This window comes from Drosophila biarmipes, chromosome 2R (assembly GCF_025231255.1).
Source record: "Drosophila biarmipes strain raj3 chromosome 2R, RU_DBia_V1.1, whole genome shotgun sequence".
NCBI classification, from domain to species: Eukaryota; Metazoa; Arthropoda; class Insecta; order Diptera; family Drosophilidae; genus Drosophila; species Drosophila biarmipes.
This window is the reverse complement of record NC_066615.1, coordinates 530,304-548,387: the sequence shown is the minus strand read 5'-3', so window position 1 is coordinate 548,387 and position 18,084 is coordinate 530,304. Positions and strand designations below refer to the sequence as shown.

Genomic DNA, 18,084 nt, shown 5'->3' with positions numbered 1-18,084 from the left:
ACAGAGTTATTCATCAACTTAAAAAATCTTTTTCAAATATACTTTTTTCATTTTGCCTATGGAAAGTATTTAGATCAATATAATTTTTCAACCAAGCCTTCGAATGCTTTTTTGAATAAATCTATACATATCTATATGTGCCAGCAATTCAAGTTGAATATTTGTGGTTTTTAACATTGCCTCCCAAGAATGACCTGGTATCGTAAAATACTGAGCTGGGTCAAGTGAATAAATTTTCATACAAATTTTTCGGAAATTTTCAAAAATGTCTGTTAAAAGGAATCAGTTTTCAAATATAATTCCAAGTAGTGTTTTAGAGTTGAACATGAAAAATGTGAACAAACCTTAACCATGATCGTAATCTTCCTCAGAGCATTCCCTTTCCGTTAAATTACTACAGAATGCTTCCCTTGGTGCAAGGGAAGTTTCTTCGAGTCTATTAACTGAATTTTAATATGCATATGGAAATACACCCATTAGTTGAAATTCTATATCACTACTGAAAAATGACTTCACAGTATTCATTTGATCGTCAATTAAATAGATGCTAAGGTATCCAAACTTAAGGACATGAACCAGGACATTTAGAGCGATCTGCAGTTACCTGTGAAATGACAGTGATCTCTAACACTATCAGTCCCTTCAGCTTTCTGGCAAATAAAACAATTCAACGAATTGGTCGTCTAAAGTCATTCATTAATATTAAATTATTTGGGGCTCACTTCGAGATTCTTTGATTCCAGAATGCATTCAAAATCCGCGTAGAATACCTTTTGATTGTTTTAGGTGATCTTTAATCTACCTGATATTTCTTAGTCTCCTCCTACTGACTCATTTGTCGCTATGCCGATATCCGTCCATGATTTTGTGGATGGTCTATTAGAATTATCGTTACAGCAAGTAACAATTACATCTGGAGTTTGTTACAGACCCGTCTGAAATCACAGTATGTAGAATTGTTGTATGACCGATATCATCCTACTATGGAACTGACAATTTGCCTCCCCTGCTCTGATACCCTTTCTCCTTTAGTTTTTCCAACTAAAATTAGATGTTTCCGTAAATGTGACTATAATAAACATAACGATATGATTTCTCATTATAATTGGACAGACTTGTACAATTGTACAGACATTGAAAGTGCCACTGAACTATTCTATACAGTGTTAAATATGTTTTTTTAATGAATGCGTACCTGATAGGTTTCTTTCAAACCTAATCAGGCCTCCTTGGTTTAACAATGCGCTTCAAACACTTATAAAAAGTAAAAAAAAATCGGATAGACCAGCAGATTTTTCGAAATATGTGGTGGCTCGAATAGATTTTAATGTTCTCAACAGTCATTGCTATTCTATGTATCTAGGTCGATGTAAATTTAAATTTTTAAACGATCCGAAACGGTTTTACAATTTTGTTAATGGCAAGCGTAAGGCATCGGCATTGCCTTCATCGGTACTTCTAAACTCAATGGAGGCATCGACGGATTCTGAAATTGCTGATTTATTTGCTGAGTTTTTCCAAACTACTTATAGCTCGACAGCTTGGTCAAATTCTAACTACCCTAATCCCTTAAATAGGGCAAATTGTATTTTCTCCCCTGTAATCACCGAAAGCTCTCTCGTAAGAGATTTAGCAACAACAACGCCAACTTGTTCTCCCGGTCCAGATGGACTTCCTGGATGTGTGCCTAAGTTTTGTGTGTCAACAGATTCTTAAACTTTTTAATTTATCTATTTAATCAACATTTTTTTTTCCATCTGGAAGGATTCTTTTATTATTCCACTCCATAAAAAAGGTGCGAACGCAGATCCCCAAAATTATAGAGGTATTTATAAATTGTCGGCAATTCTTAAAGCATTTGAACGTATTATCACTTCTCATTTGCAACATTTATGTTCCTCGCTTATATCACCGTGTCAGCATGGTTTTGGTAAGCGAAGATCGACCACCACCAACCTTTTTGAATTGTCATCTATTGTAATAAATGGGTTTAAGAAAAAAATGCGGACTGACATTGTATATACAGATTTTAGTAAGGCCTTTGACTCCGTTAACCACTCACTTCTTTTATTTAAATTAGATCAGCTTGGGTTTCCGGGTAATCTATTATTTTGGATTTCATGTTACTTGAATGGTAGGACTTAGAGGGTTATATTCAAGAATGCAGTTTCAAAATTGATCTACGTGACATCTGGAGTGCCTCAGGGTAGCCATTTGGGCCCTTTTCTGTTTACTTTGTTTATTAACGATCTTCCCTCAATCATAACACATTCTCGTGTACTAATGTATGCTGATGATGTTAAGCTGATTAAGTTAAGTAGGTTATTGTATTCCTTTTGAATCAGTCGTGTAAGTTCTAAGAATAAGTTGTTGTTGTTGTACGATGCCGCTCACTGTTCTCTAACTCTCTCTCTCAAGCTCATCGCTCTCACTCTCTCTCAATGAATCGGGGGTTGATGCGGATCGTGAGCTGAGAGCGAGAGCAGTTGAACGCCGACCGTGATCCTGAACAGACCGAATTAAATTAAATAAAAGAAAAGACTAGAAGTCATATTTGTGTTGGTGTTTAACTTCAGGGGAATACGTTATACCCCTACAAAATCAGAAGTGGGCCGATCACGAGCCAATTAATTACAAACAAAAACTATCAACAAACGGAACAAAAAAGGAATTGATCTTACTGTTAAATAAAGTACCAAAGGAAGTTCGTGGAAAAGTTGATGAAATGGCGAAACAAAAAGGAGATGAAGACGGCGATAAAAGTAAGGGCAATGACAGCAGCGACGAAATTTTCGAAGACGGCGGCGGAATTTTCCAGAAAGAAGGCGGCGGCAGAAGTAATGGCAAAGACGGAGACAAAAGTAATGGCAAAGACGGCGGCATTCAGAGCTACGACGAAGAAGACGGCGAAAAAAGTAAAGGCGAAGACGGCGGCATTGGGAATTACAGCGAAGAAGACGGCGAAACTAACGGCGAAGATGGTGAAGCGAGTGACGAAGTGGCTGGCAGCATTCTCAGAATTAGAGGCAAACGGAGCAACGAAAAAGGCGGCGAACAAATCGAAGACGGTGGAAGGAATGACAATTACGCAGAAGGCGACATGCACAACCAGGCTGGAGACCAGTCTAGAAACACAAGAAGCAGCGAACGTAAAGCGGTGCTGGAAAATTTTAACGAGAGCATCGACGTCTCGTTGGGCATGGCAACACAGGTGTTGAGTGAGTTTTCTGGCGAGTCGTGTGCCCGCAAATGGACTACTCAATTGCAAAATATCGCGAACATTCACGGAATAAAAGGAAAATTTGTAAAGATGCTAATGTTGAGCAAAATAAAGGGAAAAGCTTATGAGTGGCTGCACGCAGATGCAGACCGCGTGTTGCTACCGTTGGATGACCTAATGGCAGAGCTGATCTCAAGGTTTAGGGGAAAATCATCGAAGTTGGAGATACGACGCAAATTCGAAGGAGCTATGTCGATGATAAGATAATGCTTGCTCAGGGCATTAATATTGATGCAGATGAAATGTTGAGCTGCATCATCGAAGGTATCCCCAATCAAGGGCTACGCAATCAGGCGCATATTCAATGCTTTGTGGATGTTGGGCACATAAAGAGGGCGTTTGCGGATGTAAGCTTGCCAAAGCTATATGGAGTTGGCAGGCCGACGACATCAACGGATCCCAAGGACAGCAAGGAGACTCGTTGTTTAAATTGCAATGCCAAAGGGCATTGGGCGTATGAGTGCAGGAAGTCGAAACGGGAGAAAGGATCATGCTATGCGTGCGGAGAGATGGGACACTTTGTTGCGAAATGCTTGAAAAACAAAAACAAGAACGAGGGCGAAAACAAATATGTAAGATATGTTGAAATTAATTTTGTTAGCGATTCTAATACCAGGTTAATTGCAGAATGCCTCATAGATACAGGAAGCCCAACTTCATTTATTAAAATATCCAAAGTGCCAGAAGACATTTCAAAATTACCAGTTTTAAGTTCATATTATGGTTTAAACAAAAGTTACCTAAAAACTTATGGAAAAATACTATGTTATGTTTTGAAAAATTTAAATAAAGTACATTTTAATTTAGTTGTTGTGGCAAATGAATCTATGAGTCATGATGTAATCTTGGGACGAGATGGATGCTTGTAATCTAAATTTAAGCCTTGACACTTTTAAAATGGTTACGTTTGAGAATATTGAAAATCCTTCTGATGTTAGTGATGAAAAGCAGATAGTTAGCGATGATGTTAGTGATGAAAAGCAGATAGTTAGCGATGATGTTAGTGATGAAAAGCAGATAGTTAGCGATGATGTTAGTGATGAAAAGCAGATAATTGGTGATGTTAGTAATGTTAGGAATAAAAATAAAATTTTTAGCAATATTAATCATGAAACTAGGGACAGCAGGGAAACAAACAAAGAAATTTTTAGTAAAATCAAGTATCGGTTTTCATGGCATAAGAACTTAACGCCCGCGAAAAACGTTGTGCGGTAAGCCAGCTGGTAAGGCGTCTGTCTCTGATCCGAAAGGTCCCAGGTTTAAGTACGCACCGAAGCAGACTACGCCTTCAGTATTAAAGAATTATATCTACAATTTCCATATATTTGTAATAACAAAGCTGCATTACTTATAAATTCACACTTCAAATAAAACAAGGAAGAACGCTATAGTCGAGTGCCTCGACTATCAGATACCCGTTACCCAGCTTAAGGGAGCAAAAGGATAATGAAAATATATATGCGCAAAAAGGCTATATTTCGGGGCGCCACCTACCGGCTATTTCAGTAGATGTTACGTGGGCGTCAGACAGATAAAAGCGTTTTGGCCATTTGTGGGCGTTAGAGTGGGCAAGGCACCTTCTTTTCGTGAGTCGACAGGTATTGATGAGACAAGTAAACTTCAGTTTTGTTTCTATCATAAAAACTTTAGGCGCTACAGATTTTCGCGAATTGTGGTCGTTAGAGTGGACGTGGCACCCTGCTGACAAACTTTCGCTGCGCAGGAACCCCAAGAATCTGCATGCCAAATCCAACGGTTCTAGCTTTTATAGTTTCTGAGATCTCAGCGTTCATACGGACAGACGGACATGCCTAGATCGACTCGTCTTGTGACGCTGATCAAGAGTATATATACTTTATGGGGTCGGAAACGTCTCCTTCACTGCGTTCACTGCAAAGGTAAAAAGCATCAAAGATATAATTTTTTCATTTTATTTTCGGACAAATTTTCCGATACTTTCAGCTATATGATGTAGTCGTCCGATTTTAATAAAATTCAATTCGGGATTCAATACCAATTAATTAATATTATTTCCAAGCTTAGAAGGTTATATGTAAAAAAAAACACCGAAACTACATTTTTTTTCTAAATTTTTTCCCCGATTATAGGAACAATGTGGAGCTATAAGATATAGTTGTCCGATCCGGCGGGTTCTGATATATATACTACCTGCAATAGAAAGAAGTTTCACATTCGATAGCTTTAAAACTAAGATACTAGTTTGCGTAAAAACGAACAGACAGAGGGACACGGCAAGATCGATTTTTTTTAATATCACTAAAGTCAGCAACTATCCTTAAGAATTTCACATGATGTTACTAAGGTTGACTGCAAGGGTATACAAGCTTCGGCTTGCCGAAGTAAACGTAAGAAGAGGTTCACGCAAATCAAAAATGTCAACATAAATAAGGAAGAGCGCTATAGTCGAGTGCCTCGACTATCAGATTCCTGTTAAGCAGCTTAAGGGAGCAACAGGTACATATATATGAAAAGGGAGCAAGAGGTATATAAGCAGCAAAGCTATATCTAAGAGCGCCTCTTATCGGCTTAATGTCGGAAACGCTTCCTTTTACCTGTTATAGTAGTATACTAGTATACCCTTTTATTCTACGAGTAACGGGTATAAAAAGGTGTTCGGTTTGTAAAAGAACGGTCCATGAGTGTTAGTAAGTAGTTGCAGGCGAGCTTAACGGCAAAGCAAAAAAAGGGTAGAGTGCGCTGCTAACTATTTCTATTAACTAATTAACAAATTAAGGAATTTCTCTGTTTCGTCACCCTCTCTACAGATTTTCGCGGACTGTGGCCGTTAGAGTTGGCGTGGCACCCCGGTGAAACAAACTTGCGCTGCCTTGATCACAGATACCCGTTACTTATCTTAGGAGAGCAAAATAAAGATTAAAATATTCAAGCAGCTAAGCGAGATTGTAAAGCGCCACCTACCAGCGATTTAAGGGTTTTTGCCGTTCAAGGTTGTTAGAATGGGTGGCTTACTTCTTCCTTTTCTTAACTACCTGTAGTGCTGCCGTTGTCCCATCCACTACCATTTATTCTGGATTTACAATAATATATATATTTTTTTAAAGGTCCTTTTATTGAAGTTCGCTTTCTTGTACACCCTGAGTGTAATACGCTACCAGTTGTAAATTTCAATGATTATTATTCGTAAGGGTTTAAAAAAAAAAATGTTAAGATTAATTTCTTACACAAATCTTGAAAAATGTATTACTTCCCTAATTTGTGGGAAGATAATACGGCATGTATTTGTATATAGTATTAAATATATGAAAAAAAGTAACAAGGTATAACCGACAAGAAAGAAAGTTAGCTTCGGCAAGCCGCAGTTTGTATACCCTTGCAGTTATAAAAAAAATTCAAGTTCAGTAACACCGTTTGAAAATTTTAAGGATTGTTGCTAACTTCAGTGATATTAAAAAAAAGTATTTCATTTTTTTTTCAGACCATTTCTTTTAAATCAATAGTTTAGAGTAGTCCGATTTTTATTAAATTAAATTCGAACTTATAAAAAATATATATCCGATTGTTCCTATGACAGCTATATGATATAGTTGTACGATTTTGATAAAATTGTATTCGAAATTCAAAACAAATTAAAAAATGTTTTTTTCCAATCGTAGGAGGTTATATGTTAAAAAGCACCAAAGATATAATTTTTTGTTGATTTTTTCCGACGTACATACTACCTGCAATAAAAAGAATACTTTTGGGAAAGTTTCAGACCGATATCGTTAAAACTGAGAGAAACGTCCCCTGCGTTGCAAACTTCTGACTGAAATCATTATACCCTCCGCAAGGGTATAAAATTGTATTGAGGGATGCTAGTATATACAGGATATAAATAATTTAAATCAGTACTGTTCTTCGGTCGAAAATATATTCTCATATACTTTATTTGGGATTTAAATTGGTATTCACAATTTTTAGGGTACACCAGACTCATCGTAAAGTATGTAACAGGTAGAAGGAAGCGTTTCCGGCCCGATAAAGTATATATATTCTTGATCAGGATAACTTGCCAAGTCTTTTTAGCTGTGTCCGTCCGTCTGTGTCTGTCCGTCCGTAAGAATGGAATCTTGAGATTTTGCCACATCCACTCTAAAGCTCACAAATGGCCACAACGTTTAAATGTGGGCGGCACATTATGATATACTGAAATAGCGGGTAGGTGGCGATTTCCAATATCGCTTTGCTGCTTGTATAGCTCATCTCCCTTTTGTGATCTTCAGCGGAGCAGAAGCCAATTTAAAATTTCAGTTAGACAAATGTGAATTCCTAAAAAAAGAAGCGAACTTTCTTGGTCACCTCGTAATCCACAATGTCATAAGACCTTACCCCCTTAAAGTTAAAGCAATAGTTTCATATCCAATTTCAACAAAAGTAAAAGAGATCAGACCATTACTTGGATTAACCGGCTATTATGGTCAATTTATTACAAACTGCGCAGCCAATAAACAAATGTTTAAAAAACAAGAAAGAAAGTTAACTTCGGCAAGCCGAAGTTTGTATACCCTTGCAGTTATAAGAAATAATCAACGTTAGCAACACCATGTGAAATTTTTAAGGCTTGTTGCTGGCTTGATTGATATTAAACAAAAATTTATTTATTTATTTCTGTGACCGTTTCTTTGACAGCTATATGTTAGAGCCGTCCGATTTTTATTATTTTAATTCGATATTCCTAAAAATATAATGAATTATATTCCCAATATTATAGAATAATATGTCAAAAAAGCTATAATTTATTTTATATTATTTTCCCACCCATTTTCGGTTATTTCCTATGACAGCTAGATGAGTTTGAGAAAATTAAATTAGAAATTTAGAACTTATTAAAAAATGTTATTTCCAAGAGGAGGAAGTTGTATGTTAAAAACACCATAGATATAGTTTTTTCCCACTAATTTTCCGATTGTTCGAAATTCAGAACTAATTAAAAAATTTTATTTCCAAGCGCATTAGGTTATATCTTAAAAAACACCAAAGATATAATTATACCCGTTGCTGCTGATATATAAACAGTTCATTATCCTTTTAATCCTTTAAGCTGAGTAACGGGTATCTGATAGTGGAGGCACTCGACTATAGCGTTCTTTCTTGTTGACATACATATACTATTCGGTAAATAAAAAAAAAAACAGGAAAAATTATTTTTTTAGTTAGAATTTGTTAAAGTTTAAAAAAAAAACTATTTTTTAATGAGTGGCCTCGTTTGCAAGCCTATATTTCCATCTGTAGTTATTCGATCGATTTCATGGCTCTTGCATAAAATCCTCTAAAGCCTCTAAACAAAATTATAATTTTCTTAAAAATAAAAACAAAAAAAAAACTATATTTCCAAATGTAGTTGTTCATCAATTTCATGTCTCTTGCATAAAATCCTCTAAAGCCTCTCCACAAAATTATTATTTTCTTAAAAATAAAAACAAAAAAAATATTATATAAATATATATATATATATATAACACAAAACTTCTTTTTTTAATTTTAAAACTTGTTTTTATATGTCATTAACAATCGGCTTTTCTTAAAGGATGAAGCCACTTTTATACCCCTTACCCGTAGAGTAAATGGGTATGCTAGATTCCTCGGAAAGTATATAACAGGTAAAAGGAACCGTATCTATTCATGATCACGACGGTCTGTCCGTATGAACGCTGAGATCTCGGACACTATAAAAGCATCTCATCAATACCCATCGATTGATCTAAAAAAATATGCCACGCCCACTCTAACGCCCACAAACCGCCCAAAACTTTCTCGGCCACAATGACGTCAGTGTGTATGTGTGTGTGTAATTAGTTGCATGCCGAGCTGCGCGGCAAAAAGAAAGGCGCTGCCGGCACTAAGAGAGGGCAGAGTCCGCGGCGAACTTAATATGAACAAGAAAGGAAGTTAACTTCGGTAAGCCGAAGGGTATATAAATACCGAAGGTATATATAAAGGAGACGTTTCCGACCCCATATATAGTATATATATTCTTGATCAGCGTCACAAGACGAGTCGATCTAGCTATGTACGTCTGGCCTTGCGTCTGTCCGTCCGTTTCTACGCAAGCTAGTCTCCAAAAGTCTTCTTTCTATTGCAGGTAGTATATAAGTCGGAACCAGCCGGATCGGACAACTATATATTATAGCTCCTATAGGAACTATCGGTGTAAAAATTAAAAAAAAAATTATATCTTCGGTGTTTTTTGATCTGAATGTTATTTCCAAGCTTAGAAGGTTACATCTTCTAAGCTTGGAAATAACATTCAGATCAACAATCATATTTTGAAGATGAGGCTACAATTTATTATCAAGACAATCAAGAAGTAAAAACTGAATGTATTAAAAATGAAGCGAAGCGTAAAAACCCAAGTTGTAATTTTATACCAACTCTTTCAAAAGAAATGATTCAATACGTTTAACCAAATATTATAATTACATGGAATCTAACTGAAACTACAATCGCACTAAATTGTCAAGAATTAAATGGCGATAAAAAACAAAAGGAAACAAAATAATAAGAATAAAACAATGTAAAGTTAAAATTAGAAATTTTATTCTAAGCGAAAATTTGAGAGGGATGCCGTTCTTCAAGAACAAAAACAATTCTTGTAATCACTAAGTGCTGCACCCCGAGTGGCACTCTTACTCTCAAATTATTGTATATAATCAATTTCCCAAGCGGACGTTTTCGCTCCCAAGCTTATGTAAAATCAATATCCCAATCCAAACTTTTGTACACGAAGGACATCACAAAAAAGACTGGGCTTAAGCTGAGATCAATCTTTCAAGTAATAAACATTTTACTACATTCTTGATCAGGTTCACTAGCCTATCAAGTCCACTATAAGAGCTAGATGTTAGGGACTTGGTATGCAGATTTTTGGGCTTTCTGCGCGGCGCAAGATTGAAATCGGACTATTCGTTTAAAAGGTAGAGCAAAATATGTTAAAGATTTTACAAAATCAATTGAGATTGCAAACCACATGCAGCATATCAACCGTTTTATCTAATACCCCACTAGTCTCTAAGGGCACCACTTTGCGAAGTCAAGGCAACAAAGGATGCATTTATGCCAATGCATAACGCCGATCTGAAAAATACATGCTAAAAAACACTAACCAACGTTAGGCTTTGTAAATAAACCATGTAATTATTATTTATTTGTATGGATCGAATCATTGTAAATAAGTTATATGCAAACTGAAATCATTTTTTTCCTTTTTTTATGCAAATTAAAGAAGTATAATAATATATATTTTTATGAGAAAAACCAGGCAGAAAAATTGAATAATAGTACATGGCATCAAATATCGATAGTACGGCAAACATTATTAACAAAGTAAACTAGAAAAGGTCTTTGTAAGGATTATTGCTAGCTTCAGTGATATTAAAAAATAGAATTTTTTTACATAATTATTTCTCTGGCCGTTTCTTTCTCAGCTATGTTTCGTCCGATTTTTAATAACTTTTATAACAAATTAAAAATACAAATATTGATATTCCTAGTAGTATAAGATCATATATTTCACATGATTTTTCCACCATTTTTCCGATTGTTCCTATGGCAGATATATGATGCTGTCGTCCGATTTTTGATAAAATTTAATTGGAAAAGTTTCAGTCAGATAGCTTTAAAATTGAGAGATTAGTTTGTGTTGAAACGGACGGACAGAGGGACATGGCTACTATATACTATTATAAGTGTAACTAATTCGATTTCGGCGGCCGTATATACATGCACAGTAGTCTCCTTATGCACTCTTCCGGTGAGATTTGTCAGTGCGTGGACTGCCATGCACAGTGATTATTTTTTTGAACTCTTTAAAAATGTGAAAAAAAGTTGAACTTTCAAAAATGTTTTTTTTTTAAGTATTACGTAATAGCATGCAACTATTTGATATAATCATAAAGTATAACAAATAAATACCAAAGAATAAAAAAGGCTAAAAATAATGAACGAATGGTTTAGCTACTATTAGATGCAAATATCGGTGAGAAATGGTAAAGAATAGTAATAGTAATAATAGTAATAGTGGTAAAGTTGACGTTCTAGTCAAAATGAATGCAATATTATATAGCTACTGAGGCTTGCGTCGTTAAAAATAAATATGTTTCTATTTGAGTGGTTTGTGACGGGATTCGTGGACTGGGGTGGTTTCCTGAGACATTTGGATTACCAAGTGGTGTCAAATGACACCGCCCGCGTGCTTTAATCCGTGAAAATACCTGCGGCGATGCTGGTAGCAAGACCCCACCCCAAACCTCTTCAAGGTTATTATACGGTCACATGCTGGGCCCTAAGGGTGACATGGTGGATGGCAGCTCTGTTAAAGTTGTGCGAAAATTTGTAAAAGTCAATTCTATCTTTTCAGCAAATAAAAGCTGTGCACAAACGTTCGGCTCAGGTGGCTTTGGTTTGCTGAACCACCACTGGGTAGTTCAGTGGGATGCTCGGCGGGTGGGTGTAAGAGGCACTATTGGCCCAAAAGTATGATAGCCACACTGACGCAAATGTTTTGTACCGAGTTCAGATGAGAACTTTTGTATTCGTGTGTTTGTGGAGTTTTCGGTTCATGATTACGTAAAATCCCCTGCACGTGCTTAAAGCAAAGATTTTTTCAATGGGAACAAGCTGCACGTGTACCCAAGCCCACGGGTGTAGCGTACGTGGCATTGTACTACCGAGCCCTGTGCAATGCCACCCCCCACCACAAAAATGAACATAAAACGAGATCAGACTGCTGCTCGATAGGGAGTTTTTTTTAGCTTTTATTCTATTACACAAGTTTATTTCTAAATCGACAGTAAGTCCGTCAACTTAAAGAAAGTCCCATCCACCGTTCTTGCTTTCTATAACTTTAGCATGACGTGGTCGCCAGTAGTCGAATTTTACTATAGGCAGTCATTAGAGCGGAAAGAGAAATCTAAGGTGAGCTAAGAGGACTGTGGGTACGGCGCCTGTTATTTAACGTCGAGGTACATTTTAAATGGTTGTGAGAGTAGAAAAAGTGATTAGCAAAGCAAAGTAAGTGTGTAATAAAGCGGATAGCTTCCGAAAATTAAAACAAGCTAAAACCTCAATTATGACATATGCCAAATTCGTGGCATATACCGGCCACAGACCTGTCTGTATTTGCCCATGTCATTTGCTGTCCATTTTCACGCTTTAACTAAGGTTTGGAACATATGTAGCTCTGTGTGGCAGCTGTTTAAACTGACAAAGATCATTTTAAAAAGCGTGTCCGTATAAAAAACTCCAATGTAATTATGCCGAATTAATAAATGGGCTGCATAAGACGAACTACAGCTCGGTAAAATTTTAATATATTTGATTCTTGAACAATTTATTGTCTGCTGGTATCGTAAACATTTGAAAAAAAATCGATAAAAACAAATACCTGTTCAATTTTAAAGTTACCGTCCAAGCCACAAAAACATGCTATATATGGACAGAATCCATTGTAAAACACTTTTTATTCTTTTCTCGTAGACTAAAAAGGCGTAGTAGATTTGTGAGAAAGTGTGTAATCGGAGTTTATAAAAGAAAGCAAACCGGAAACCTCTTTTGAGACATTCTTGATTTGCCTGAAACTTTTTTTATTGAACAGTGGTAAATAAGTAAACACGTGTATAAGGCCGAAAAGAGTATGTTTTCAGTTACAATTTTTTTAAGTTTGTAAACAAGCGGTAGTTATAAAAAAGAAAAAAAGTTAACTTCGGAAAGCCGAAGTTTGTATACCTTTTGCAGTTATGAAAAATAATCAATGTTAGTACCATGTTAAATTTTTTTAAAATTGTTGCTAGCTTCAGTGATTTTATACAATTGTTTTTAGTTATATGTTGAAGTCGTCCGATTTTTATTAAAAATTAAAATTAAAAAATTAATATTTCCAATGGTATAATATTAAACGAAAACACCTCCTAACAAGGTACCAACTTGGTGACGAAAAAAAAATTGTCCTAATTTGTTTACATTCGGTACGGTTTGTCAAAATCGTACAGATAAACAAAAGCATATTGAAGAACAGCGTGCCGAATATTTATTTAGTATATTGTTGATTTTGTTTGCTATAGATAAGATCACTAAGTTTTTACCTCGTTAAGAGATGTTTTTGTTTGATATCAGAAGTTTCTGATTTTAAATCTACTTTCACAAAAATCATGGAACTTTTTATAACAATTTAAATGATTCTTAGACCCTAAAATGAATGGATACTAAAAAAAAGCTAAACGCTGAGGCAGTGTTATAGCTTCTGAACTAGTACATTCTGAACTACATGTGTCGATTTTTGTTAAATACAAATTTTAAAATGTGTCTTTATACAACAATGTCTTGCATAAAAAACGTTCAAGAATGTCCATGAGTATACACTTTACGTCTTAGCCCAAAACGTAAATGCCGCTTTTGAGAAATAGAAAAAAACATTGTAAAATAGGAAATAATCTTCAAACGATGGCATTAAAACTTATTATGTTAGGAAAGTGTATAAAGTATTTCAAAATATTATTTAACGACATATAGCACAGTCTTGAAGCTTTAGTAGTTCGCAAGTTAAAGGTGTATTTATTTCTGTTTTTCTCGCCAAACTAATTCGTTTTTCCAAAAGAATGCAAGAATGAACTATAGTTTCTTATATTGAGCTGTTTTCAAACTACGAGTATAAACGCAGAAAAATGTAGCTCTTTGTAGCTGTTTTTTCGTCAAACTTTTTAATTTTTTTCAAAAGTGCTATCGTTATCTTAAATTTGCACTATCCTAAGACATAACTTTTGTACAAACAGAGGAACTGATAAGGTGACAAACAGAATAATTTTTTAGTCCCCCAAAGTCTTGTTTGGAGTATTTCTTTGGTAAATATAGTAGTCGCCTTCGCAAAAACACCGAAGCTATATCTTGTTTCACAATATTTTTCCACCAATTTTCCGATCGTTCCTACGGCAGCTATATGATAAAGTCGTCCGGCTTTGATAAAATTAAGTTAGACATCCAGAACCAATTTGTTTAAGAAAACCAAAGATATAATTTTTATGATTTCAGCCAAAAGTTTGCACTAGACGAGTCGATCTAGTCTTGTCCTTCTGTCTGTCCGTCCGTCCGTCTGTCCGTCAGTTTCTACGCAAACTAGTCTCTTAGTTTTCAAGCTATCGGGCTAAAACTTTTTCTAAAGTCTTCTATCCATCGCAGGTAGTATATAAGTCGGAACCAGCTAGCTCGGACAACTATATCTTATAGCTCCCATAGGAATGATTGGGCAAAATTTTTTTTTAAAAAGTATACAAATATTAATTTAATTTCGTTTTGATCAATATCTATTTTTTAGCCAAAAAATCTAGAAAGGCGCCGTCTTAATATATATTTTAAAATCGTTATTAAGTGAAGTCTTCTTTTTATTTCCTAACATTATTTTTTAGTATTGTTACCGATTTTGATCGATTGTCGATTTTGGGGCTTCTATTTACTTTCTTTTCTTTACCAAAGTCTACCATCCTTTTTTTTGCGAGAGTTGAAAAAATTTTTTTTGTAAGCTAGTGTTATATACAAATTCAACAAACTCTCTCGTTGCCCAGCGACCCCAGCTGACTTCAAGGGGATAATCCCATTTACAAATAACAGCGCTTCCTGACCCAACTTGTCAGTTGCTGTGCTGATTCATTATACCCTTGCATACGGTTTTATGATTTCAGTCAGAAGTATGCAACGCAGTAAAGGAGACGTTTCAGACTCCATAAAGTATATAAATTCTTGATCAGCATCACGAGACGAGTTGATCTAGCCATTTCCTGCTATCCGTCTGTCCGTTCGTTTCTACGCAAACAAGTCTCTCAGTTTTAAAGCTATCGGGCTGAAACTTTCCCAAAAGTCTTCTTTCTATTGCAGGTAATATATAAGTCGGAACCAGCCGGATCGGAAAACTATATCTTATAGCTCTTATAGGAACTATCGGTGGAAAAATTTCAAACAAGAAAGGAAGTTAGCTTCGGCAAGCCGAAGCTTGTATACCCTTGCAGTTATAAAAAATAATCAATAATTTTATTTAATTGAATTTGAAATTCTTAAAAATATAAAATTTTGTATTCCCAATATTATAAGATAATATGTCAAAAAGCCCCAAAGCTATAATTTGTTTCATTTTATTTCCCACCAATTATCCGATCGTTCCTATGACAGCTATATGATACCGTCGTCCGATTTTAATAAAATTTAACTCGAAATTCAGAACTAATTAAAAAATGTTATTTTCAAGCTTATAAGGTTATATGTTAAAAAAGACCAAAGATAAAATTGTTATTTCATGTTTTCCGACTAATTTTCCGATCGTTCCAATGGCAGCTATATGATATAGTTGTCCGATTTTAATAAAATTTAATTCTAAATTCAAAACCAAAAAAAAAATTTTATTTCCCAGCGTAGCAGGCTATAAGTTAATATTAATTATTAATATTATTAATATTATTATTAATATTATTTTATCACTAATTTTTCGATTGTTCTTATGGGAGCTATATGATATAGTCGTCCGATTTTGATAAAAATTAATTTGAAATTCAGAACTAGTTTAAAAATGATACCCGAGCATTTAACCTCCTATGCTTGGAAATGTATAGATATATTAATAGCTATTGAGAGTGGAAATGCTATTTGAGGAGTATTTCGGTCTTTCCAAAGCCTTGATAACAGCACAATACATATATCTTGCAAATACTTAATACTCTGAGCCCACCTCGTAGGGCAAATTGAATTAAATTTATTTTTTTATCTTTCAGTTTTGTCTTTTTGGCTAGTGGAAAAAAGCTTGACCCGCTCCAACTGTTCCGCATTCGTTATCCCGAAAATATCATAAACTAAACTAAGCCAAAGGAATGTATGACTTTTGATGAGCCTGGGCAATGATGCCTATGTTATTTAAAAAAAGCCTCACAGTGTCTGACAGGCAGAAACGTCAGGTACTACTACAAACCCGGAAAAATCCTTAAATATATTAAGTTTTGAGCTCAAGTATCGTACGCAAAGTAGAAACTGTTCCACACTTAACATATCAGTCGCCTCATCGACTAAAATAGAGAAACCTTTGACCTTTTTTACGTTACCTAAGAAATTTATACCCTTGCAAAGGGGATTATGATTTCAGTCAGAAAATTGCAACCCCATACCGATCGAGCCACTCCGCCCCAATAGTATATATATTCTCGATCAGTATCGCTAGACGAGTAGTTTCTACGTAAACTAGTATCTCAGTTTTAAAGGTATCAGCTGAAAAGTTTCCCAAAAGTTTTTTTTTTTTTTTGCAGATAGTGTGTAAATCGGAACCAGATTTGACAACTATATCTTAAATTTACCTATCAAAAAAACGGTTAGAGAAATGTTAAAATATTTTTTTTAATACCTCTAAAACAAGCATCAATCCTTAAAAATGTAACATGGTGTTATATACATTTTTTAGTTTTATAACAAAAAAGCCTTAGCTTGCGAAGTTTGTCTTGTTTCTCTTATTAAATCATCATCATCATATTTTTATTGTTTCATTCTGTGTAGTTTTGCTTAAATATGTAGCAACATCGAATATTTTCTTTTTTTCCATTTTCAACAGTTTCATCTTAAAATATACTTTTTATGAGCAGGAAATTCACTTTCTTCCTTTCAACATAAAAAAAATATGAACTTTTTTAACGTTTCATAATAACCTGTTTTTGTCCCATCTTTGTGCTGATTTAATACCCAAATCGAATCGTAATCGTAGCTCTGATGGGCGCGGAATTTTTTTTTATTTAATTTTTTTTTTATTTTTTTCCTGATAGTTCCTATGGGAGCTATAAGATAAAGTTGTCCGATCCGGCTGGTTCCGACTTATATATTACCTGCAATAGAAAGAAGACTTTTGGGAAAGTTTCAGCCCGATAGCTTTAAAACTGAGAGACTTGTTTGCGTAGAAACGGACGGACGACGAACGGACAGACGGCCAGACGAACATGGCTAGATCGACTCGTCTAGTGGCGCTGATCAAGAATATATATGGAGTCGTACCTTATGGGGTCGGTTATACCCTTATCAAGGGTATAAGAAGATAACAAAAACAAGGAAGAACGCTATAGTCGAGTGCCTCGACTATTCAGGTTCTCAGCTTAAGGGAGCAAATGGAAAACATATATATTTAACCAGCAAAGCGATATTTTAGGGCGCCACCTTACGGCTATTTCAGTAGATGTTATGTGGGCGGCAGACAGATTTAAGAGTTTAAGCCGTTTGTTGGCGTACGAGTGGTCGTGGCATATTTATTTAGGTCAGTCGGTAGGTAGTCTGCCTGCTCTAGCTTTTATAGATTCCGAGATCTCAGTGTTAATACGGACAGACACACTGACGGGCATGGCTTGATCGACTCTGCTTTTGATCCTAATCAAGAATATATATACTTCATGGGGTCGGAAATGGTTCCTTCTATCTGTTACATACTTTCCGACGAATCAAGCAAACCATTTTACTCTACGAGTAGCGGGTATAATAAGGAAGAACGCTATAGTCGAGTGCCTCGACTATCAGATACCCATTACACAGCTTAAGGGGGCAAAAGTGTAATAAAGATGTATAAGCTGAAAATCTGATTGTGGGCGTTAGACCCGCTAAGAGCAGCCCAAGCAGGATCAGTGGAAGTTTTTGTGGCCAATTTACACGGTTTTTGCACATAATGGCTGCCTTCAGTGTTCTGTGCCAGCGTTCGATGATTCCGTTTGCTTGCGGGTGGTACGCTGTTGTGCAAAGGTGGTCTATTCCTAGCAGTCATGAAAATTCATGGAACAATTGGA

General features: G+C 35.5%; 1 protein-coding gene across 1 annotated transcript; it reads left to right on the top strand.

Moving 5' to 3' along the window:
* The first annotated feature begins 3,390 nt into the window (after positions 1–3,390).
* LOC127010987 (CCHC-type zinc finger nucleic acid binding protein-like) lies at positions 3,391–3,969 on the top strand. Its single transcript, XM_050887461.1, has 2 exons — positions 3,391–3,852; positions 3,908–3,969. The coding sequence occupies exons 1-2, from the start codon at positions 3,487–3,489 to the stop codon at positions 3,917–3,919; spliced, it is 378 nt and encodes a 125-aa protein (XP_050743418.1). The 5' UTR covers positions 3,391–3,486; the 3' UTR covers positions 3,920–3,969.
* Positions 3,970–18,084: the final 14,115 nt, after the last annotated feature.

Bases quoted from the DNA above. Each gene is read 5' to 3' on its own strand.
- LOC127010987 (XM_050887461.1), top strand. From the start codon at position 3,487: ATGCTTGCTCAGGGCATTAATATTGATGCAGATGAAATGTTGAGCTGC.